General features: G+C 41.3%; 1 protein-coding gene and 1 pseudogene across 1 annotated transcript; one reads left to right on the forward strand and one right to left on the reverse strand.

The window, feature by feature from the left end:
• The first annotated feature begins 3735 nt into the window (after positions 1-3735).
• LOC133918479 (zinc finger protein HD1-like) lies at positions 3736-5400 on the forward strand. Its single transcript, XM_062362373.1, has 3 exons — positions 3736-4393; positions 4507-4644; positions 4752-5400. The coding sequence occupies exons 1-3, from the start codon at positions 3812-3814 to the stop codon at positions 5085-5087; spliced, it is 1056 nt and encodes a 351-aa protein (XP_062218357.1). The 5' UTR covers positions 3736-3811; the 3' UTR covers positions 5088-5400.
• A 12133-nt stretch (positions 5401-17533) lies between these two features.
• On the reverse strand, positions 17534-18316 carry LOC133917387 (protein GLUTAMINE DUMPER 2-like; annotated as a pseudogene).
• Between the last annotated feature and the right edge of the window lie 7060 nt (positions 18317-25376).

Genomic DNA, 25376 nt, shown 5'->3' on the forward strand with positions numbered 1-25376 from the left:
TGGTCTGCATCTTGCCAGAAATCCATCAATGCATGGCTTAAAAGCAACAAACATTCTATTGAAGTGAACCTTGGCACCAGATTTTATGGTTTCTATTTCCACCACACTTCCTAGGTTATTAGCCTCTACCTCTGCCTTAAAGCCCCACAACAACTGAAAATTCTCTTCCCAAATTCTAAGCAAATCATCAAGTGCACAAGCTCTTCCTTTCCAAACATTATTATAGGTCAACTTGATGTTGTATTTCTTCTGTAACCGCTCCTGCAAGGTTTTAGCACCTATTGTTGGCTCATTTATCAATATCACTTTTGCCCAGTCTGCTATCCATGCCTTGTTAGCCATATTTCCGATCTTCTTGTTCTTGGTACCACAAGTGTGACCGTCAGGAATTACTTTTACTTGTAGCAAACAAAACTGAAAGTAAAAATACGGAAGTTCCTATAAAATATATAAGTTGCAGAATATTAGTCAAGACTGTACCATAAAAGTGCTAGACCCCTGCAACTTTGAGGCGTGTATACGCCAACCGCAGTCTGCATTGATACAACTAGCTGTAAATCTTGTTGGTTCACTATATTCTGTCTCGAATTGAAACTCCTTTCTAATAGCATGTTGTCTTAGGGCTAACTTAAATGTCTTACAATCAGCAAAGGTTGCACCCACTTCAAATTTAGGATTGTCTTTATCATGAATATACACAAGTGCCTTGTTAGCAAGAATTGTTTGATCATCGCTTGATATATATTGCGGATCATAGCGGTTTTCAACATCTTTGCCCACCGAAGGATCTTTTTGGCTTTGATCTTGCTCATTAGGCTTCAAGTATATGGCTTCATCGTTGTCGCCAACACGCTCATCATCTTCATACTCACCTTGGTATATTTGATGTGGCCATGCAACAAATGGAGGAGCCAATAGAACATTCTCTGCAGGATCACTTTTGCCAATATCAGGTTGTGAGGTTGATGGGATAGCAACTAATGGTTGTGAGGTTGTCGGGACAATAACAAATGGTTGTGAGCTTACGGGGACAACAACTAACGACTGCAAGCTTGAGGGGACATCAAGTGATGTTTTGGAAAGCTTGTTCTCAATAGTCACAAAGGATTTCACATTCCTTTTGTCCATGTTATGTTCAAATAATGCAGGTATCTCACACCCAACAATTAAAGGGATCAACCCATCCTCTGTTTTAGAATACCATGCTGTCATTCTCTGATCATCATTCCATTTGAAATAGTTCTTAACATGCGAAGTTAACTCAATGATAGAGAACAACTCATAGTCCGCAACAAAGTGCTAGGTTTTACCCTTTCGATACTCCTTTCTGCCATCTATGATTGTGCAAAAGGATTCAACCATAACTTCTACTCGAAATGCGGCCAAAGGATCAACACTGAAATAATGGTTATAAAGTTTATGCATCAATAGTACTGCAAGTTAAAGACTGCTACAACACAATTTTTTCGTTATTTTATACTCCATCCGATTGCAAATATAGGTCGTTTTAGACTTATGCACAAGGATTAAGAAAGTAGATCAAATGACCTTGTTGCCCTTTATTTATTCTGCATTGGAAAATATAACTCATTCATTTGTGAGAGTGGTAGTATTTATTAAACAAGGGTAAGAAGGGAACGAAAGAGAAAAAAATGCATAAAAGTTCGAGAATAACTTACATTTAGAGAATAGTTGAGAGGCTAAAACGACCTATATTTGCAATCAGAGAGAGTACAACAATAGGATGTTTTACTGTAACAGTAGAAGCAACTAATCATACATTGCTGCATTTCTAGCATTCATTGGATATCTACATACTGTATTAGCATTTGCTTTATTCATTGGACCAGGATCAAGACCAAAAACTTTTAATTATCCGCAATCAAGTGAGGTAAGCTACATTGTGTCTTTCATGAGTTCTCCCCATTCCTTTGACAGTTAACATAGATCTAACGCAACTAATCAAGAATATTGTAGTCTGTATCATAATGGTAGCATGTATGTTCATCTGCTGCACTGCAGAGGCATTTGATTGCCGTGAGCAGTTTTAGTTTTGCATCCCCATTCCACACATTGAGCAATCTAACATTACAGACGAGTCAATCTAGCCTAATCATGCTATATTTTGACCCTAATGTCAATCAAATTTTTGCATCACAAATAAAAGGGAAGAGCAACATACTCGACAGGGATCTCACAAGGATCCAACATTTTAGCACCAAACCAGAGGGATCTCACCAGCAGCACACGGCGATGGGCGCTAGGGTTTGATGTGGGGGGGGGGGGGAGCTGAGGGAGGGAGGATGCTGAGGGAGAGGGGAGCAACCAATTTTGCTGCAGAGGGTGGTGGTCGGGCTGGAGTGACACTAGGTGGTTGGGGAGGGGCGGAGCGGAGCGAGCTCGCCTCCTCTGTACGAGAAAGAAAGCTAGGGATCGGGCTCTAGTTTTGGGAATTGGATGGGACTGTATTTTGGGTAATGGTGATAAATAGTAGTAGTATTATAGCAATGATATATTTTTGAATGGTATTTTGGCAATCTGGCTCCAACATAATGGTATGATAGCAATTTGTTTTTAATTAAATTATATGTATGTTTACTATATAAAAATTATTTTAAGATATTTATATTTTAAAGTAATTTTAATATGATGTTAATTTTATAATAGCTAATAACATATTATAAAAAATATTAATGATCAAATTTTACTTTCGACAACTTTTTAAAATAAAGTACGTCTTGCCTTCTTAAAATAAAGTACTACTAGTTCTTTTGACTGTCAATATAGTGCAGGCGCTGGACCGACTACGTCAAACCGCCGGCCGCCATAAAGCTCATCTTTGTCCCTTCCACCTCTTTGGGGGAACCAGTGAAGTTGACGCCTCCGAGTTGCCGCTTTCGATCGTTTTAGGATCTCCATGCCCGGTCTTATCTTATCACCCACTCGATCACGTTCTACATTCGTTATCACTTTGGCAAAATTCAGCCAGTTTAAACTTGTGCCTTAAGCTTAAGCCAGTCTTTCTCATATATGACGCGAGATGCAGGCCAAATCGACAAATCGTCGTCTAAACCAGAAATTTAAACTAAGCAAAGTGTGGTCTGATCTGGCCAGTACACGCGGCGATCGGATGCAGCGGTGCCATGATTAAATAACATATGTCCGTATAAAAAGTGATTATCCCGGCCTTGTCCGTCTAATGATCTAAGATCCTATTTGATAAGGCCTAACTCTCAATTTCACATCACATCTTGAATAAAAAAAAGTTTAGGTTTTATTTTTAAACTAAAATAAAAATAAAATAGCTCATTCAAATATATGTAGAGCTTTAACTTCATAAATTTTTAAAACTAATAATATGTAACTTTAATAATTGTCCGTCGAAAGACTCTAATTCCGCGGCCCGATGATGATACCTTGCTCGTACGCGGGCCCCACGGCTCACATGACCCAACATCGACACGTGGGCCCACGCCACCATTGCCTCCTCCCAAAAATCCACGAGATCAACATTTTGGTTATTTTCGCTTGGCCGGCGGCGGTCCACGTGTCCCGCCCCGCCACGTCGCCGTCGCCGTCGCCGGCCTTGCCACACCTACCGATACGATACCATCCCCCTCGCCTAAATGCACGCGACCCTACCCGCGAAACCAGCGGCGAAGGCGAGCGCTTCCTCTATAAAGCAAGGAATAGCCGCGGCTTGTTCCAGTTCCAGCTTCGCTTCGCTTGCTGGTAAAACTGCCATTAGTAGTAAGTAGCGACACGGCTGCTGCAGCTTGCGAGGAGGAAGGCAGGCAGGTGGGGAGGTGAGATGATGGAGGTAGGGGTGGGGAGTTACTGGGGGGTGGGGGGACGGCGGTGCGGGGTGTGCGAGGGATCGCCGGCGGCGGTGCACTGCCGGACGTGTGTGGGCGGGGTGTACCTGTGCGCGGGGTGCGACGCGGGCCACGCGCGGGCGGGGCACGAGAGGGTGTGGGTCTGCGAGGTGTGCGAGCGCGCGCCGGCCGCGGTCACCTGCCGGGCCGACGCGGCCGCGCTCTGCGCCGCCTGCGACGCCGACATCCACGACGCCAATCCGCTGGCCCGGCGCCACGAGCGGGTGCCTGTGCAGCCCATCGGGTCCGCGCCTGCCGCTGCGGCGGACGCGGCCGGGATGCTTAACGCGGTCGGCGCCGGCAACGGCAAGGTCGACGCGAAGCTCGACTTCCTGTTGGCGGACGTCATGGGCCCTTTCCTCGGCCCCGAGCTCGCGCGCTTCCCGCACACGGACAGCGTTGTGCCCAACGACGGAACGAGCGGCGGCGCAGTGGAGCTGGATTTCGGTGGCGCAGCCGCAGCCGTCACCGCCAAGCCGTTCTACAGCTCGTACACCGCGGCGTCGTTCGGCAACAGCGTAAGTCCTTAGCTAGTCGCCCTGCCCCTGCTTGTTGCAAGGAGTCCTGCTTCCAACTCGTGCACGGCTTCCTAGTAGCTTATCTTCCTTTCGCTTTGCGTTTGGTCGAGCAGGGCTCCTCGTCGGAGGCCGGTCTGGTGCCGGACGCGATTTGCGGCCGCGGCGGGAGCGTGACCGGCGGCGTCATCGAGCTCGACTTCGCGCAGTCCAAGGCGGCCTACCTGCCGTACGCAGTAACTCCTACCCACAGCGTAAGACCCTGTGCCCCGAACCGACTTTCATTTGCAAGACGAAGAGGGAGGAGCACAAACTAGCTATGATGCACCGATCTTAATTTGGTTCTGGTGTATATAAGCAGGTGTCGTCTGTGGATGCGGGGGCAGTGCCGGAGCGCAGCGACGGCGTCATGGCCGGCAGACTCCCCACGCCGGCGACCGCGGAAAGCAGGGAGGCGCGGCTCATGCGGTACCGCGAGAAGCGGAAGAACCGGCGGTTCGAGAAGACGATCCGGTACGCGTCCCGGAAGGCCTACGCCGAGACGCGGCCGCGCGTCAAGGGCCGCTTCGCCAAGCGCACCGACGACGCCGAAGCCGAAGATGCCGACATCTTTAACGCCGCCGCCGCACGCCCGCCGCCGCAGCCCTACCCCTACGTGCTCGACTTCGGCGGCTACGGCGTCGTGCCCACCTTCTGACGCGCGCGCGCGTCGCCCTCTTTCGTGTCGCGTTGCATGCCATGTTTTTGAGCCGGCCGATTGATCCATTGGGCCGGTGTAAACGCACGTACGTATTTACGTGCGTGCCATGCTGCATGCATGCGCGCGCGCGCGTTTGCTATAACGGCGAGTTCTAGTTGGTGATCACCCGTTTTGGGCTAGCCTTGATTAAGCTAGGCTAGTGTGTGTACGTGTTTGCTGGAACGGCTCGTTCTAGTTTCGGATTTTGGATCGTGAAGATGCTCAGCATCTGACGGTCTCTGAATTATATGCATTATGCTATATTTGGAAAGTTCTCGATCTCTTGCGAGTTGCATGCATGTGCTGCTATACTTGGAAAATCAGAGCTTCATCCCTAATTATTGACGTGTTTGGTAGAGCTAAAATGTGGTTCATGACTTTACTTTTAATCTAAAATACAAATAAGATGACTCACACAAATATCACCAATTTATCATTAGCTCAACTCTAATAATTTCTGACGCTAGAAATATACAATTTAAAAAATTATTGAAGTTGGAGCTGGATCAAACGAGAGCTATATAGCTAGAAACAAGCAGCTTGCCAGGCACACAGTTCAACGTATCGTTCCAGCCTTTGATCCAACGGCTGAGGACTAATATGAACCCTTGTACCCCTGTTCTCGGTTTTGGATAATCAAAACCTTGATGGAACTGTTGCCTCCCATGGTTTTGATTGTTCCGATCGATCAATCCCCACTATCTAGATCGTCATCGTTCCCATTGGTACACATACTATAACCTTCCAGGAGATCTGAATTCAGATTAGGATGAGAAGGGATATTGCAGCAGGATCCAGAGATTTAGTATGCTCGCAAAGCAATTCCCCTTCCATCAAGGAATTAACCAGGCCAATCCAGCCACAGAGAGAGAGAGAGAGAGAGAGAGAGAGAGAGAGAGAGAGAGAGAGAGAGAGAGAGAGAGAGAGAGAGAGAGAGAGAGAGAGAGAGAGAGAGAGAGAGAGAGAGAGAGAGAGAGGAAATTCCAAGTAGCTCGTTGTTTTGCAGTACAACCGAGAGACCGACCCAAATTTTGCAGATTATGTAACTCTTGTAACTTTTATTTTCCATACGACTTATGCAAGCCTTCGAAATGAATCCTCGTCTGATCTCTCTCCTATAAGCCAAGGAGAAACAATTGAATTCGTTTTTTTCTATTCTTTCATTCATTGCAGGGGTAAAATACAAATGAGAGGCCAACTGGAAACAAAGAGTTTTCCAAGAATCGCACTCTTCTCTGCGTGGTCCCGCCTTGAATTCCTACTACTTTCCAAATGGACCTTGGTGGGATGTGTTTGGATCTTTAATATATTTTGCCTAGCCGGGCTAACTATTACTAGTTCGTACGGATAATACCTTGATACGCGAGTAGTCATGTTTGGTTTGTAAGTGTTTGACCATATCTAACTATATTTCTTTTATTTCGTTTCCTTTTCGATTCCCTTTCTCATTCTTATTCTCTTTATTTCTTCTCATCTTCAATAACTTCTTTTCGAGAGGAATTGCGAAGGAAAAGTAGAGAGAATCTCTTCCTGGAGGGAATGACTCTGTGAATCCTTTCGTGACGAGAACTGTGAAGGGAAATCATTTAAACGCTGAAGGGAACAAAAATCCCGTCGTGAATAGATTCTGAACTCTGAAAGAAAACCGTTGGAGATGATCTAACCATAAGTTATGGACAGACAATGTGCCTGGTGGTAGGCGCCCAGAGTGGGAGCTACATGGTGGTAGGCGCCCAGTTCGATTCCCCTTCCCGTACCATTCCGCTATAAAACGTCTTCAAAGAAGATCGGATTAAGGGGGTCTAATCTAAAAAAAAAGTGTAACCACAAGTTAATGCCACGTTCTCGGCAGCTTGCCATCAAGGGAAAGCAAATTTAGCTCGCTGAGCCAGGCAAGCTGTTCCTCGCCGCTGCAAGCTATCTTGCCTCCAGAAGTCAGATATTTCTAGCGTTACCAATTAGCTACCCTTGCTAAGCAAGGTTAGGTCAATTTTTTTTTGCCGTAGAACCAAACACACCCAAAATCTTCCGAACACTAATTCTTCGATCCATTTGTAAACCAAAAGAGACCTAGCTGTAACATGGAAGTGTCGCTACATGTGCCGGTGGCCGGAAACGGGGGCGCGCGCGCGGCATTGCTTCTACGCGTGCCGGTGAGCTAGCCACACTGTCCAAAAATCGCTAACCCTCGTCGCCGGCCGTCCGCTGGCCACTGCAATCTGGTATTGCGTCGTCGTGCCGATTGCTTTTCGCTAGTGATCTGATCTAGGTTGGACAACAAGCGATAGATAAAATGGAGCTCATGAGCAATCGAAAAAATTCCCCTTCTTCTCTTGGGCTACGGCGTTAAGGTCGTATGGCTCCTGGAAAGAAGGCCTTTTGTTCCACATGTGACTTTCCTGATAAGCAGGGGCGAAGCTAGCTGATCTAGGTGGGTGTATTGGCATCAGGGTAAAGAAAAATCGTATTAGTAAAATGTTCATATCAATTATATAAATTTGTGTTGCTGCTAAATATATAATAAAATTATATCAGAATCATTTCAGCTCAAACTTCGCCCCTGTTGATACGGAGAAGGTAGAGAGAGATTGAGCAAACATGAGCTGTGATCCAGTATAATTTCGTGGAGTGCTTCTCAAGGCCGTAGGCTAGTAGGCGTGCCTTGTGATTGGTTGATTGCCGATCGCTTTGCCTTCGCTTTAAGCTTTCTTGGTATCTCATCCGTCCTGCCGTTGTTATCAAATCAACACGTGTTGTTGTTTTTTGTCTTTAAGCATTGACGATAATTAAGCTGATATGTTTATCAGAAGCGGTGCCATTGTGATTAGAAAATAAACTAGTGAAGTGCAGCTTCTACTTTCTACGTGTTGGCAATTTCCTGCTGCTGCTGCTACTTCTGCTTACTGTTTTTGAAGAGGCAAATCGGCAATTGTTTTTTTAGGAATGGCAAATTGGCGATAGCAGATCCAGATGTTGATCTGCTATCCAGATGGGCCTGGCCCAAGATATGGTTTATGGGCCTTTATGTCCTCTTCCTTTCTCTTCTCTGTTCTAGTTTTTTTTTTTCTGTAAAACAAAACTCAGACCAGACCAAAATGATTAAATGAACATGTCCCTCGTCATGCACACCTTTTCTTACTGATCACCATCGACAAGCTAACAAACATACTACCCAAATTAAAGGGGATTCTAAAGGTGTCTCGTGACAAAAGTAGGTGAAAGATCAATTACCTGTATTGGGTCAATTTGATTTTAGTGATTAATATTAACATAACTAATATGACTAACATTATTTGTTAGTATATAATGTTTAGTATTATAAATGTTATGTAATAAACTTAGGGTTTGAAAGAAGAGCTTTATGAAGATATAATGATATATTATTTAGATAAGTGATCATGGTATTGACAATATCACTTATGTAGATATATTTGTTTTCATTGACCGTACTATAAAAAGGGGTTTGGATTTAGTAGCTTGATATAGTACTTTCAAGTTGAGGACATACAGATAGTATGGTGGTAAGACCTCCAGGTGCGAGGCTACTAACTAGGGCTCGAACCTTGTTTCTCGAAAAAAAAGGCCCCTCGCTGTGTGTTCCTCATGATCATGGCGCGATCACTCAGCGATAGTGTGTGGGCTGTAGCTAGCTTTTGGAGTCTTTTCTCGATGTTAATGCAATACCTTCAAGATGTCTCTCCCCTTAGGTTGAGTTTTTTTAGTGTCTTCATATTAGTTAACTAGTAGATGATGCACACTAGGCTTGACTAACTCTAATAAATCAGAATGAAGATACAAGAGATCCAGGAATGGAAGCCACAAGCACAAGAAAAAAAAAAGTTTATACAGTCTACCATATAAATTGTAGTCACAAGGTTATGCCATGCCTCTAGCTTATTCCCCTGCAAGGCTCTACAAAAGGATACATCGAGGGGATCAAAACTGAGAATGCTCAATACTGTAGCATGCTTCCTAAATACTATATTATACGAGATAGGATACTGCTCACTTAAAGTACTTGTGTCTAGCCATTTGTCCTCTCAAAATCTTATTTGAGTGTCATTTTATAGTCTAAAATTCCCAAAACTAAGAATAGATCTTTCACACTTACCAACCTTGACCAGAACTATGAATCATCAGGATTCTTCTCGACTTGAGCAATTATTTTTTTACCTAGATACTTGTATCCAAGTAATCGTTGTCATGCCCCCATCTTCACTAATTAACTTGAATGGACATTTACTAAGTAGACATTTGTTCTAAATATCAAGTTCCTCATACCCAACATACACTAATCTTTAGATGTACATAGTATACTTCATTTTGCAAGTCTATATTTTTTATGTTTATCACTTTACCAGAAGAATCTGAATCGGTAGTAATCCAATTTCTTGAGTACACCTCTTAGTGTTTTCCCTTCCAGTTAGACTGCTGGATCCCATAAGACATGTGTTTGCCCTTCCAGCTACTTAGTTTCTTTTCAAATCGATCTTCTATTATTTTCCAATCCTTATTACCAATCTTCATATGGTGCATTGGTATTCCCAAATATTGAAACAGGCAATCCCTCATTGCACATCCAAACAATTAGATATATTTGTCATCACAATATTTTGCCTCACTATAGCAGAATAGTTCACTTTTATAAAAATTGATCCTCAGGCACGACAACTACTCAAATGCACATAGCAAAAGTTTTATTTAGCATTTTCAAGATCGTGTTCCATAAAAATAATAGTATCGTTTGCATATTATAAGATCCAAGGACCATTATCAACCAAATGAGGAATTACACCACTTGTAAAACTTCTTTCTCGGGATCTGCTATGCCTCTTGTATCAGTTTCTGGATCAAGTAGTTGATACACATAGTACAATAATTATGACATCTTAGTCATACATCATATATAAAAGTATTAAAATTACAACAATACAAAGGTCTTAAACTATAGAGTATATTACAAGCCTAGCCCACAAGCCAACAAAAACACAATGAAACAACAACCCGAAGCCACATGCAGCTAGGGTGAGAACGCGACCACTAATATACTCCTCATCTACGCCTTCGTCTCCAGCAAAGTCGGCATCCGCTTTCTCATCTAAATGATAGTAAGAATGAGTATGAAAGGCACTCAATAAGTCATATACTATTGCAAGTGTTTGATAGATGCATAAAGGATGACTTAAGTACAAGAGTTTTAAATGTAAAGTAGTTTAAGCAGGTATCTAGTTATATTCTTTACTGTTAACATTGAAACAGGTTAAACAAGGTAATAAGTATATCTATGGGGTCAGTCCTGAGAGGGACTACACCTCACTCCGTAGTCCCTACCATCATGTCTGGTGTATCTCTAGTACCACACAGCTCCTAACAAATCGAGCCAACAACCTCATCATAAGGACATCTAATCCATCCACCCACTCATCAAAGATACACATGCCCCGAGTCTAACTAAGTGAAGTCATTGCTTAGCATGTCTAGGACCGTGGACATGACTATTCGAATAGATTTATACTCTGCAGAGGTTGTATATTGTACCCAAACGATATGCCCAGCCTCCAACCGTTGAAAGTGGAGGAGCGAATCATACCAAGACGCTTTAATCACCTTCCCTTACTCGACTATACTGCGAGACACCCTAAGTGCTTCAGGTCTACGCAAGGGATGATAGTCTATCACTGGGATCTTCATAAAGAGTCTGGTTACAAAAACATCCTAAAGCACTGGTTTCATAAACATCCTGAAGCACCTGACAGACGCTTGAGTGTTCATTGTTGCCCTGACCTCTTAGTAAAAGTCCAGCTTGATCGGGAGATGGAAAGGTCAAGTCCTGTCCATAATAGGATGCATGGTTGCACTGGGGTGACTTAGTATGATGACACAATAATTTGATACTTATACGCCCAGAACAGACATCTTCAGCTGACAATGAATACCATGGAGGTAACTCAAGTCTCCAAGAGCTGACAATTTTAACCTATTTTACACACCACCCGTCATATCCCACTCTATATCAAGGATTCCACAATCACAAAAAATTAATGACATATGAGTTGAATTGATTAATCGGTGAAGTGATATCTCTGAAGAGATGTATTCCATAGCGATATCTATGAAGAGATGTATTTCATCCTAAGAATGCTAGATATCAAGGTGTCGTCCGATGTTAATATAGATAGCGATAGGTAAATTCTAGGGTGATATGTTAGGATAATGATTTGTTTAAGTCATGTCAATTGTTAGATAGGATTTAACTACTACAAGTAGTTGAAATAGCATAATACATACCACATGCCATGATAAATCAAGTTTTAAGTTGATCAATTAGATTATTGAAAACATGGATTCAAATGATGAAGGAGATATAACTTGCCTTCTTCAAAGTCTTCTTCCAGCCCTTGGTCAAAGTCGGGGCTCTCCAGTTCCTCAGTGAATTTCTCTGGTTTTGCAAACATGATTGTGATTAACGATGACCCATGCTAGAAGAATCAAATAACACTAAATGGAAAGCCAAAATAGCACTAATGTATATCGCACTAAGTTAGAAAGATAGATCTTGAATTTAGCTAAATTTAGGCGAAAAAATCGTTGGAATCAGAGTTAGAATGGAGAAGTTATGACAAAGATTTAATCTAAAATTAAATTGAGAAAATACCAAAATATACTCTTCATGGGTGAGGCCCGCTGAACAGTAATGGGGCCCACTGTATAGTTCACTAGTGGACCCACTGCATAGTGCTTGGGTTAGGTTTGGATCTAGGCCTGGCCTGGGTTGCATAGTGTCGGCCCATTAGGGTTGGCCCGCTCAACTTCGTGGGCTTTGGTAGTTGGGCCGGCCCATGGGGACATGGCCTCAACTTGTGCCACCAGACCGATCACTCACAGTCTGAGCCACAACTTGCTCGTTTGGATCGCGCGCGTTGGTGGGCTTGCCAGTGGAGAAGAACAGCGGTGAAGGTGGGCTATAGTGAGAAATCACGGGGGCTCACAACTGATAGCTCACCAGCGATGGGTTCCCACTGGGGCGCACGACGAGAAACACACGTCGGACATCTACGTGCTATGGGGATCCATTTGGGAGCTTATCGATGGCAGGCGATGGCCGGAGCTAGTCAAGGCGACGGATCAAAAGCTAAGCAGCGGCTCCACTATTCACGCCCACAAAGCACCTGCAACCTATGGCTATGACTCCCAGGAAGCACCATGGCATGAAGGCCAGGTCAAAAGAGGGCAAGGCTAGCGTTGGCGGCGAGCTCAACACGACGGCAAGGAAGAATTCCATGGTCGAATGCCACCGTGCGAGGGGGGGGGGGGGAGGGCACAAAGGCCTCGACGTGCTAGCTAGGAGGGAGCATGAGTGGATGAGGAAGCTCACTGAGCTCAGAGACAATGAGGGAGGGGACGACAGTCAGCAACAAGAAGCTTCTGGCGGCGGCGTTTGCTCAGTCTCTAGTTTGGGCGTGCTCCCTTGTAGCTTCTTGGCTATAAAGGGCGGCACTGGGAAGATAGCGGGCTTCTCTTACTCCTCGGCTGCTCGCGGGGAAGAGGCTGCGATGGTGTGGCAGCAACAACGGTGGACTACGATTAGGAGAATGAGATAAAAGGGGGGCTGGGCTCCATGCTTTATAGGGAGAGGGGAAGCAGGAGGTGGCAACTGTGAGGTGGCGCGACACATGTCTTGGTGGTAGCGCCTACCCGATTTATCATGGCGGTGGTAGCTCTACGTAGTCCATCCGTTCGTGTGGCCTCCAAAGTCACGGGCGATCGTGGGTGCCTTAGGTTGTGCGCCTGTGAGAGCAGAGAGAGGGGATACAGGGGGGTGATGAAGTCGTTGGTGCCTTAATGGCATGGGAATGCGACGCGATAACTAGGAATAGTGACAGTGAGCTAGAGGAGGGAGAACAACATGACATCAGTGTGGTTACTGGGCCACGCAGGAGCTAGGCCCAAGGGAGTGTGCTGCGGCCTACATGCGCGAGGAGAGGAGAGGAGGCGGGGGGGGGGGGGGTGAAGGCCGACCTGGCCGGGGCGTGGAGGTGGGTTGCACAGAGAGAAAAGGGATAGGGTGGCCTGAGAGAATTTAAAAGGATTTTGGAATTGATTTGGAAGAGATTCAAATGGATTTATTTGAATATGGATTTGAATTTGTATTTGGCATCAATTCAAATAAGAGAATTTGAATTGGGATTTGGATTTGAAGCTATGAAATTTGGTAGAGGATTTGAATTCAAAATATTTGAATTAAATTGGATTTTAGTTGAATTGAAACTAAGAATATATTTGAATTTGAGAGATATTCAAATTCAAATCTCTACTCAAAGAACCATAAAAACAAATAAACCAAAGATGCATATAATCACTTTAATGCAAGGGTTAATTTAGAATTTAATTTGGTGAAATATATATTTTCTTGATTTTATATTAGTTTAAATAATTATATATTTTTTTTAAAAAGGAGTGAATTTTGCTAAAAATCTAAATGCTAAAACTTAAGATGCTACACCACTTATTTGTCGATCTTCTTTCGCTCTTCCTATTAAAATAGCAAGCATATCCACCACCAGATTAGGGATAGAGGATCCTCTTGCCTTATTCCTTTTTTTTAAAAAAAAGCATCCTACATCATCGTTCACTTTTATATCTACACATCTCTTTTTACAAACCGTTCTATCCCGATACATCATTGGGCTGAGAATCCTTTCACCCTTAGTGTTTGTTGTAGAGAAGATCATTTGACCTTGTCGTCATAGGTCTTTTTAAAATTAAGTTTCAGGATTACTCTATTTAATTTTTTTTATCTATGCATTTCATTAATGGTTTCGTGTAAAATAACCACTTATTTCATATTATCTCTACCTGACATTAAAGCAGTTTATGATGATCTAATCACATTATGTGCAAAACCTATTATCCTATTAATGCCCACTTTAATAAAGATCTTAAAGCTTATATTACAAAATCCTACCTAATTTGGGTGTCTATTTTGTTCTCAATAAAAAATCATCTAGTTCTTCTTAGGACTAAAAAAACAAATTTCCTACTCTAAATGACATTAGCTCTCGGTTGGATCCACAAGGCCGATATGCAAATTTGCAGTGTGAGCGCTTATGTAGGTAGTGCTGATGCTTTTTGCACATGAAAGGCTTCTGAGATTTGCTGTTGGAAACCGATTAGCCAACAGAAATAAAGAAATGAGGGTATGATTCGTTGGCACGTCGTACTGACGTGCCACACTTTGTTAGGCGTACGTTTGGTGTAGAATGCCACAATTACGGTTCTTCAGTTCTTCACGCTTTATTTTTTTAAGAGGAAGGAAGCTTTATTATTTCCATGAAATAAGTTCTGGTCTCTGCCAAAACAATATCCCGACTTTTTTTTATGAAACAGGAGGGGCGAACCCCTATTGAAAAATTAAATTAAAAAACAAGAAAGTCAGTACAAAAGGGAAAACAAAGACAACAAAATCAGATATTACACAATAGTTGCTAGCCATATAGACATTTTTTGTTTATTTTTCTCCTTTACTCTATGGATAACTATGGTAAATTCTTGAACAAAGTTATCTATGCAATGTTGCACACTTAGTCTTTGTTATTGAAGATCCAATCATTCCTCTCTTTCCAAATACATCGGAATAGCAAAATGATAATCCCCATACAGAAGGAAAGAGTCAATCTCCTTTTGAAGTGCAAAATGGCATGCAATGGCTGGAGCCTTCTGTTGTAGAAAAGACCAATAGAGCTCTAGCAGGAACAGGCAAAACTGCAGTGTAGGGATAGGAGTTTCTTTCCTTTGAAGAATGCAGAGCTCATAAGAGAAAGATTCAATATTCGTTCATTTTCTTCGGAGTAAGCCTCTGGTGTTGAGTCTTTCTTTCATAAAAAGCTAAAAAACTTTATGTTTGGGTTGATAGCATGAAGACCATAGCCATTTAAAAGCTGGGTGAACATGAGAATGCCCAATGAGCATTTTGTAAGCTTGTGCAGAAGTATATATACTATTGCCCTATATATAAGTCCAAAAATCATTGTTGCGTGATAGATTCAAATGGTTTAAGAAATCCCTTAGATCAGTAAACTGAGTGTCGAGGGAAATGCCTTAGCCCGAGATATTTAAACAATGTCTTTGGTATTATCGTGTGATGTAGTATCCCAGTTACCACATCACATATAAAGGGTGAAAAGCCCCTTCTATATATATGATTATAGTATAATATCTTAGGGATAAGATGGTAATTTCTCCTGCTTTTTTTTATAAAATAAGAAAAACGGTGGTCTAGGAGAAACTTAAGCCATCTATTTTTTGAATCAGATGGTCTAGATTGGTTAGAATACTACCTATTATTTAGAGATAGTATGAGTAGTATATGAGAAGAGTATATGTAGTATAAGGGTATTTTTGGGAAAAAAGAAATGGCATGGTAGTTATATCGTGCAAATTCATAGGTTTAATATTTAGACTGGTCTGAATGCTGATTATTTGGTTAAACGATTATTTAGGGATTAGATATAAAAAAAGAATACAATATCCTTCAATAGTATGATGGGTAAATATTAACACTTTCGTCGTAATTACAGAAATATCCAGTTACGTAGATGGTCAGATTAAATTTATACTATCTTTTGCCTACAGGTAGTATGGATTACCGTAAAAATGCTCTAAAATAAACCCCCAAGGGCCAAGAGAGGCGAACTCCATATTTCCCCCGCCCCCTGCATACGATACATACTCGCTCTCTCTTCCTCTCCTCAAAGCCATTGCCATCTCCAAACTTGAGCCTCCTCTAATGAGTAGAGCTCTCGCCGCACGCTGTCCGAGGCACAATTTTGTGCCCCAACACTGAGCAAAGGCCTGTGAGCTCAGAGGCAAAAAGAAATGTTGATGGAGAGCTACCAAGTTTATGATATTCGTTCGGGAGATACTCTTAGAAGAAAAAGAGTGGAGCTCTGGGTAACAACGTCCTGAAGATATCTGATTTTGTTGTCTTACACAATCAGATAGGCTGCTTACTTATTACAAAGAACAACTCTAGGCTGCTTAATATGGTTGGGGGATAAAACGCCAATTAATCGAACTAAAGATTGGAGAGGGATCAAACACCACAAACCCTGTTGCTAAACCTCCATCCATGTCCGACAAAGCTCTCCATGATTGTGACCTCCGATGTGCGGCTCGCTAACCTGGCAAGCTCCTGATCTTCCTCTTTTAGAAGTATAGACCATAATCCATAATTGTAGCTAATAAGTACTCATGAAGATCACCTGTATATATATAATATTCTTTCTTTTATCAAACACAATATTATTACAGCTAAGCTATATTGACCAACGTACATAGTGTCATAACACCAACCAAATCTTTAATCTTACTTTTAATGGTACACTGTTAAGCCAATCCTCAAACATATTGAAAATAAAAGTTGAGGTAGGTAATTCAAAAGAAGTATGTACACCCTGCCATATAAATTTTGCAGATTGGCATCAACAAATAGACGTCGCACTTTATTACCATTATGTTTCAATGCCATAGACTATAGCTACACTTCTCCACAATTACATAACAAATTCGTTCGCCACACTTTCTTTGGCACGTCATATTTTACCTTACTTTCACGTGATAAATTTAGGCTATGTTTGTTTCGGATTGTAAAAGTTAGATTGTGATCAAAATCTAAAAATTAAAACAAACAGTTGGATTGTAAAAGTTGGATTGTGATCACAATTCAAAAGCTGAAACAAATAACTGGTTGGAAAAGCTGAATTATTACAATCCAATACCCAGATTGTAACAATCCAGCAATCCACCTTACATCAGATTATAACAATTCACAATCCAATTTTTACCATCCAAATTTTACGATCTAACTTCTTACAATCTAAGATCTATAAATTATTTTTTATAATCTCTAGCTAAAATAAATACTCTTGGTCACCGAAAGGCCCTAATCTTCTTTTTCCCTTTCATCATGTTACTGAATAGGTGCGACTTGCACGGGCCGATAATTTGACCAGCTAGAGCTAGCTGTATGCATGATGCATGTCGCGGGCAACCGACCGATCGATGTGGCCAAAATTGACATGACGGCTCGATGAGGAGCTGTCCCAGGTCCCTGGTCTTCAGTCCGTACTCCGTACGGCCATGATGCTTCTCTCCATGGACGATGGCTACCTCTATCCATACAGCAATCAATCGGCAAGCTGCCTCTCGGTTCATGAATGGGTCTGGCTATTTTTGTGGCACCTGCGGCTGTGGCTGCTTGCTTACTTGCGTGTACTTGCAGATGGGTTTATCTAGGTACACTTGTAGTTACTGATAGGCAAATTTATTCCAAAAATAAGGACAATTAACTGTAAGATGATATTGGAAGTGAACTGTTTTCGGTGACATTTATTTGGCCCCCCAAATGTTCAAAAGATTATCGATCCACTTCATATATATATATATATATATATATATATATATATATATATATATATATATATATCTTACAATGGAAAAGATGGGAGCGAGCTCGTGCTATGAGCTTCATGTCCCATTAATTACAGAACTACCACTAGTAATAATCTGCTCAGCGCGTCGTCTTCTGAGCCAGTCGACCGCGCTCTCGCTCCGCACTCCACGCACCTCCTCTCCTCCGAGCCGCCACCGCAGCCCACGCTCATGGCCGCTCCGTCGGCTCCCGCGGCTCGGCTGACGCCTGAGTGGCCAAGAACGTCGGCCTCTCGTCGCCGGCCATGATGACCACCACGTGTTCCCGCCAATGATCCTCCGCCGGCCCGGCCTTGCCTGCCGCCGAGCCCTTCTCGCCGCCCTCGCCGTCTCGTCCCCCCGTGCCGGCCTGGTGGTCGATGTCGTCGGGCTCTCCGGCGGCGAGGCTGCCGGAGAGCTTCCAGTAGGAGCAGGCCAGTACGAGGAGCGACAGCGCAATGAGCCCCAGCATCGCCGCGAGCCCGCCGAAGAGGTACGGCACCGGGGACTGCCACGGCGACTGCGGCGCCGACAACGTCATCGCACTCGAGCTCGGCGACGATGCTGCGGGGCCGTGGCCCATGGCCATGGGGTGCTCGGCGCCTGCAGGCCACATGGTTTTGTCAGTTTAGTGCATGGCCGTGACAAGTCTCTGTAGCCTTGCCTGCGTTTTTGAGAGGAGAGGAGAGGAGATGGTGAAGTGTTCTTTGGGTTAGTGAAATGGCAATACGAGGCAATGGTTGGACTTGTTTATGCCCCTATTTATAGGGTTTTATCATGTAAAGGTAAAAACATGATAAGTTTATAACAAATCAAGCTGAAAAGGATTTAATTTTAGTGTTGTAAATCAGAAAAGAAACAGAAAAGGTGAGCTACAGTGAGATGTTTCATTCATACACTGTGTATCGGTAAATAGATTTTAACGGTTATTGGGTAAAGCAGCTAAATTTAAATCTATTTCCAAAAGTACAGTATGATTTGCCACAGATCCTACGGCAAAGATATTCCAAGGGCACCTCGGTTTGCTTCAATGGCTTGTTAACCTGATATTCTCAATGGCTGCCTGGTGATCAGCTAGGAAAACAACCACTGTTTAGCTTTGCTTGTTACTATAGCATATCTGGGAGCACTGTGACTTGTTTATTTTTTTCAGAACAAAAAATTAAAGCCATGTTCTTATCCATAAGCAGCCAACATGAATATTATCTGCATAAGTGGATCGAGCATTATGTGGATTACTTACGTTGGCAAACTTTAGCTTACAATTTGCCCATTTCGTAAGTTCAAAGAACTCTACAAAAAGGATTGATTAGACTAAACTACTTGCAGATTTTGTTATGACCATACTATTTAAAGATCTGCATAATTCAGCTTTTGAGAGAGCGTAAAAACACCGATTAGACCGATATTCTCGATTAATTTGTACCTCGATATTTTTTTTGTGCAAATTCTTTTCATGCTAATGTATATCCTCTGGTAAAAAAAAGTTATCACACTTCATTCTTTTTATTGTGGTGGGAGGTATATCCTCTACTAAAAAAAAGTTTGATGAAACATCAATTGGAACATGAAAATGTACTGAATTTATTGCAAGAAAATTAAGTGATGAAAAGCATGGTTGCAAAAATCTTATGCTCGATCATCAGACGGCTCCGCTCACTTCAGGACAAGCAATTGAGCACTACGACGAAATTCACTTTCGTATTGGTAGGGTTTCAGTTTTTTCCCGTAAACGTCTGTACCACCCGAAAGATGAAAACTACATGAAAGGTATTTGACCAAATTCATATGCCATAGTTACAAAAATTACAGAATATTATCAGTATAAATGCTTTAATTATTGTGTTACTTCCTCTGTTGTACGTCTTCGTACCCCGGTATTTTTTTTGTAAAAGGCGGCCAGCTATCATTTTTGAGAGAAAGGCAATGAGCCCTCTTTTTTTTGAACGTTTTTGAGCTTTTGGATACCCTGACGTTTGAGACTCTTGCAAGTAGAAGTGTGTTTGGGCACTGATGATAACAAGTTGAACACCACATGCATGCAAAGGGGTTCCACTCGCGCTGCTTTTTTATCAAATTTGCAAGATATATACATAAATAGAGGCATGAATGCTTTGTGTGAGCAAAGAAAAAAAATCGCAAATAAGAAGGGAGAAATTTTTTGGTTCATTACTTCTCAACATGATTCCTCCACTCATAAATACAGTCACAATAATTCTACAGGTATTTAACCTAAACAAAGAAGATTAATTACTTTGTGAGTTTGATCTAGGATTCGATTCTTACTTTATAGAATCACCATTCTTTTTTTCAAAAAAGGGGGAAATTGGGAAAAATGTTTAAAAGTGAAGAAGAATATATCTGCCCTATCCATTTTTTAAGTACAAGTCGCACTCACATTTCTCTTTCACCTCACATATATTTCACCATAAAAATCATAACCATCTAAGCTAATGCTCAATTCGAGCTATTCACCTTTCTTATTAGACGGACACGGTTGAATTTGAGCCTCAGCTCTCTGATTTGATTGTACCCCAGTTTGGTTGGGCGATCACAATCAATCCCTGTCGTTGGTCATGTCCCCTCTGCATACCTGGTTTGATCGGTGGCCTCCATCGATTACCTGGCTTGGTGCTTTGCGCTGATCGATCACATGGATGCATGCAGCGACGCCTCACTTGGTGGTTGTGTGGTTTTGTCGCGGGCAGGGGCGAAGCCACAATATGGGGTGGTGCACGTGCACAGGAGCAAAACGAAAATCTACTGCTTTTTTACTATTCACCCAAAAACAACCGAATTATATATATTCTCATGTATACAGTGAAATAGTGCATCACTATCATTTTAACTCTAGCTTCGCCAGGGAACGGATGAAAAGAAAAAAAAAATCAGGCTCTTTGGGTTGCATGCATGGTACAAGTGTTGCAAGTGCCACCCAGCATGTCACACTCTGATCGGATTACCGTCGGAATCAACCAGGTTTTATTTTGATAATATTATTTGTCTGGTTTTTAGGTCAACTAGGCTGTTTAATTTTAATGTGTTTGACTTTTGTGTCTTATTTACAGCAAAGTGATTGGTCGTCAACAATGATAGCAGTTTAGAAAGTAAACCTGCTTCGTGTGTTGGTTGAGACCAAAGAAACCTAACGTATAAAGTTATTCAGTCGTAGAAGGTATCACAACCAAGTATAAACGGTATTAATAACGAAGAACTAAGTATTTATGTGTATATATATACATGGAAGGTATAGTCAGGTAACACAATAATCTACATGGAGTACGTATAGTGTATCCTAGGGTCGATTAAGAGGTGTTTGGCCAGGCTTAGATCCAGGACCCACAATCTGGATGAAGCCTTACTAAGCGAGGTGACTTCACGATTTTGTGGAGCAGTTCGATCTATGGATTTCTTCACTATGCAATTCTATAGATTGATTAAAACCTTACTCCAAATGTAAATCTGCTCCAATAAAAACCAAACAGCCCATCAAACTGAGGGGATATTATTCGTTTTTACCATCGGTCCACTGATGCTGCTTCACGAATATGTGGATTTACAAAACAAATATAGAGTTGGAGGTCTGCCAAATAACCCCTAACAATCTGAATTTAATTTCTGAATTACTGTAGCAGCAAGCATTGGGTTAACCAGCATTAACCGGTGTACACTGGCACCCATACCTAGCTAAAGAACATCGCGCGCGGTAAGTAGTAGCTCAGCTGGTTTATGATAGATGGTGCATACACCTCAGTACGCGCGGTATGGAGCATCAGGGGTTGGGTTCAGGACGAAAGGAATCCACGCACACGCCGGCATCGTCACGTTCGTGAGCGCGAGCGAGCGTGCGTACGTACGTACAGAGCGAATGTAGGCGCTGCTGGATATACCAATTTATCAATATAACTAATATTCGTTTTGACATTTTTCTAGAATTCCCCGAAAAAGAAAATTACACATATTCATATACACATATATATATACATATGTATGTACATATACATATACATATGTATGTACATATACATATATATATGTATATATAACTGCCTAATGCTACAGTAAACTACAGTAGCAGATAACCTGAGAGATCGTGAATTCTTGACTTGATAGTATATTTACTTGCTTGATTAGCTCGCCCTGATGCGTGTCCCACACTGCCATGAGTGTGCCGGCCACCAGCTGAGCTGATGGTGTGCCCCACATGGCAGGTTACTACCTCTGTCCTGTCTGGGATAAGCTCAAAGCCCAAAAGGTAGTAAGATACCAAATCCAAAAGGACGGAGAGGAGGATACAGATTTAGGGAAAAGGAGCTTATATAGCTTGCCGACGAGGCACGGGCATTACTGCAACGGAATAATGCCCAATGGATTATGGACGGGACACTGGAGCACTGAACACCACAGCATATATTACTCTCTCCGGTAAAAAAATACATGATATTTTTAATTTTTTATAGTCTTTGACATGCAACTTTGACCATTATATACTATTAGAATATAATTATAACATCTAATAAAAATATAATATTATGAAAGTATTTTGCAAGATAAATCTACAAATGTGATTTTTATATTTCTAAATTAAATATTTTGGAAGTTATTAATGGTCAGAGTTTTAAAAGTTTAACCGGATCTTAATCAAAACAATAAATATTTATGATCGGATGGAGTAACCTTCATCACAACAACTAATAGTGCTAGATGTCATACATCATGCACGGCAGCAGCCAGCGCAGGATCGAGGGCATTCTAGTTTGAAGCTTGGATTAATATGATCTTTTTTAGGGAGGATATGAAATCATACTATCTGCATACACTTACTACAGAAACCTCAAGAAGCGGACAACTATTCCTGTCAATTTGATTAGAACCGATAGTGATATCATAACCTCCAACGATCAATTAATCATTGAGATCGCATGAACTAATAATGTATCACTTATCACTGCCAGTTCACATTAGGTAAAATGAACATGCACTGATAATATGGTATTACTGTCAGTTTTTGTTTTCGACCAGCAGTGATAATTATACATTAGAAAAAGCATGTGATCCTCTTCCCCAAGCCCAAGCTGAATAGAAGGAGTTATGTTCTTCCACTATTGGCGACCATTTGTGACGACTTGGTGCTCGGAGGTTTCAAAATTTAGAGAAATCCACATTCTCTAGGTGTTCCAAGGTTAGTAACTCGATCTATCTTTCATTTATAGTTAGCTTTACTTGCTAGATTGCTCTAGATTTTGAAAGTGTGTAATTGTTTTATGGCGACAAATTTTTAAGGAGCTAGAGCTCTAATTGAGCTCTAATTTAGGAAATAGATTGCAATTACCTTATTGTAGATATCTAACAAATGGGGAAAGACCAATGTACCTTCTCACAACTTGCTACACTCTGAGCAAGGAAGAGAAAACTAGGATGTACGAGTGTATGAATGGTGTCAAAGTTTCACCCGATTACTCAACAATATAAAGAGACTAGTAAACATTAAAGGTAATAAATTAGTTAGCATGAAGTCTTATGATTTTCACGTGCTGATAACACCAATGCTTTTAGTTGTAATTAGAGGTATTCTGCCAGAGAAGGCCTGAGGCACAATCATAAATTTTGTGTTCATTCTTCAACGCAATATCACAGAAGGTCATTGATCTGCTAAAACTAGAGAAGCTGCAGTATGATGTGGTCCATAATCTATGCCAATTTGAGATGTGTTTCCCTCCATCATTTTTTTATATCAGGCTCTATTTCATTGTTCACATTGTGAAGGAGATACATATTCTTGGTTCCTTATTTCTGCATCAGATATACCCTTTCAAGAGATTCATAAGAGTTCTAAAGAAATATGTTTATAACCAATCTTAGCCGAAAAGCTGCATTATTGATGGTGGTTGAACCGAGGAGAACGTTGAGTTATGCACTGATTACATGGATCTCAAACCGATTGGTGTACCCGTATCTCGCCATGAGGGGAGGCTATAAGAGAAAGGGGTGATAGGAATAAAAACAATCCTTCCTAATAATCATGTTTCATTCACGTGAGCACATCTCATAGTTTTACAACGATAAGTTATAGTAGGTCCATATATTAACATGTAGAAGAACATGCTACACACCAAAAACTCAGAGAAATCATAGGTTTGGAGCACGATAGAGTACAGAGATCTGTTCAGCGATTGGTTACAAAATCACATGATGGGTATGTAGACAACCTGTGTTTAATTGAAGTTGTTGGCTCAGGGACCATCAAGTACAATCATGACATTCTAAGGATATGACATAAATGTGTATTCATTTTATACGGGAGCCTAAGATAGCAGAGTATCAACCAAAACAGCGGTGTCCGTATAGATGGATATGACAACAATAGAAAGAAGGACACTTACTATGGTTTCTATATGAGTTTTGGGAGCTCAACTATAGACACATACTATGTTTCGGTGCTAATAGTTCAGACTCTTAGCGGGTGTGAAGATCGATAAGTACGGTATGACTATTATGGACCTCAAACAAGTCGGATACATAGAAGAGTTATTCGTACTTGCCAATGATATAACACAAGTCTTTTATGTAACAGACGAGTCTAACAAAGAGCACCATGTAGTTAAGAATGTTATCGATGAGCAAGAGTACAATGAATTCAACGAGCTACCTCCTTTCAGAGAAAAGTTTGAGATACGTCTTGTCGATGATTGGTAAAGTCAATTATGTAAATATTTTAAATAAGTAGGGATATATGGTCATTAATTGTGCATATAAAAGAAGATGGCACAATATTTTATACAGGTTCAGACATCCCTACATCATGTTTCGCATTGATTAATCTCAAGAAAAGGCAATTACAATGGGGATTTGTCTAGATCTAATCCGAATGACCTCGTTGAATTCTCTCATGCTCTAAATCCTAAAACCCTTGTCGGATGAATATAATCATGGTATGACTCTATTGTTGATCTCAATAGGTTGTTTTTGCTTCTATCCGACTAGGCTTTCAATGTATTGTTTGTCCAGGTTCTTGCTTGGAATCAAATTATCTGGCTTCCAATCAGATTGTCCCTAGACATTCTCCCTCCCCTTCTTATATAGTCGGTCAAGAAGATGTACCGTACTTGGAGTTTTCAAGTGTAATCTTCTTGAATTGTATTATTTCTGAATATCTAGAAGGTTCCTTCCTAAATCGAGGATGGTTTATGTGTAGAAAATGATGAATTATCTGTAATATTGGAAAATACCTTATTTACCCCATGGTGGTTGTAAAACTTATCGTATTGGGTTAATGACACGTGTACGGTGGATACCCGTTATAGGGATATATATTGTATTTATATATATATATATATATATATATATATATTTTCATTATTCATTATTCATTCATCAACAAGTCTTATGTAAGATAGTGAGGAAGCTACCTATATATATCACGATCATCATGAAGGGCTAATTGTTAAAACGAAGTAGCTTAATTTGTATTAAATAAGGATATATTTTAATTTGTATTAAGGACATGTTAGTTTATCATACGTAACAATTTTAAGGATATGTTCCAATTTGTATTATATGGAGTAATGGAGATATTTATGTGGTGTAAAAAATATTAATGATATGATTTAATTAATTATATTTATGTGGTGTAAAAATACTTAAATGATGCTTTCATATATTGTATTAATACACTGCAAAAAACAAATATTATAAAAACATATAATGTAAATGATAGCATTGTCGGTTCCCAAATAAAACCGACAGTGATAGGCTATCATTGATGAGTGGAAAGGAGAA

This window comes from Phragmites australis, chromosome 5, assembly GCF_958298935.1.
Source record: "Phragmites australis chromosome 5, lpPhrAust1.1, whole genome shotgun sequence".
Taxonomy (NCBI): domain Eukaryota; kingdom Viridiplantae; phylum Streptophyta; class Magnoliopsida; order Poales; family Poaceae; genus Phragmites; species Phragmites australis.

What these genes read in the sequence shown, in the direction of transcription:
- LOC133918479 (XM_062362373.1), top strand. Translation starts at nt 3,812, where the DNA reads ATGATGGAGGTAGGGGTGGGGAGTTACTGGGGGGTGGGGGGACGGCGG. An exon ending in CGGCGTCGTTCGGCAACAGC is followed by an intron (nt 4,394 to 4,506) that starts GTAAGTCCTTAG and finishes TTGGTCGAGCAG; the next exon opens with GGCTCCTCGTCGGAGGCCGG. An exon ending in CAGTAACTCCTACCCACAGC is followed by an intron (nt 4,645 to 4,751) that starts GTAAGACCCTGT and finishes GTATATAAGCAG; the next exon opens with GTGTCGTCTGTGGATGCGGG.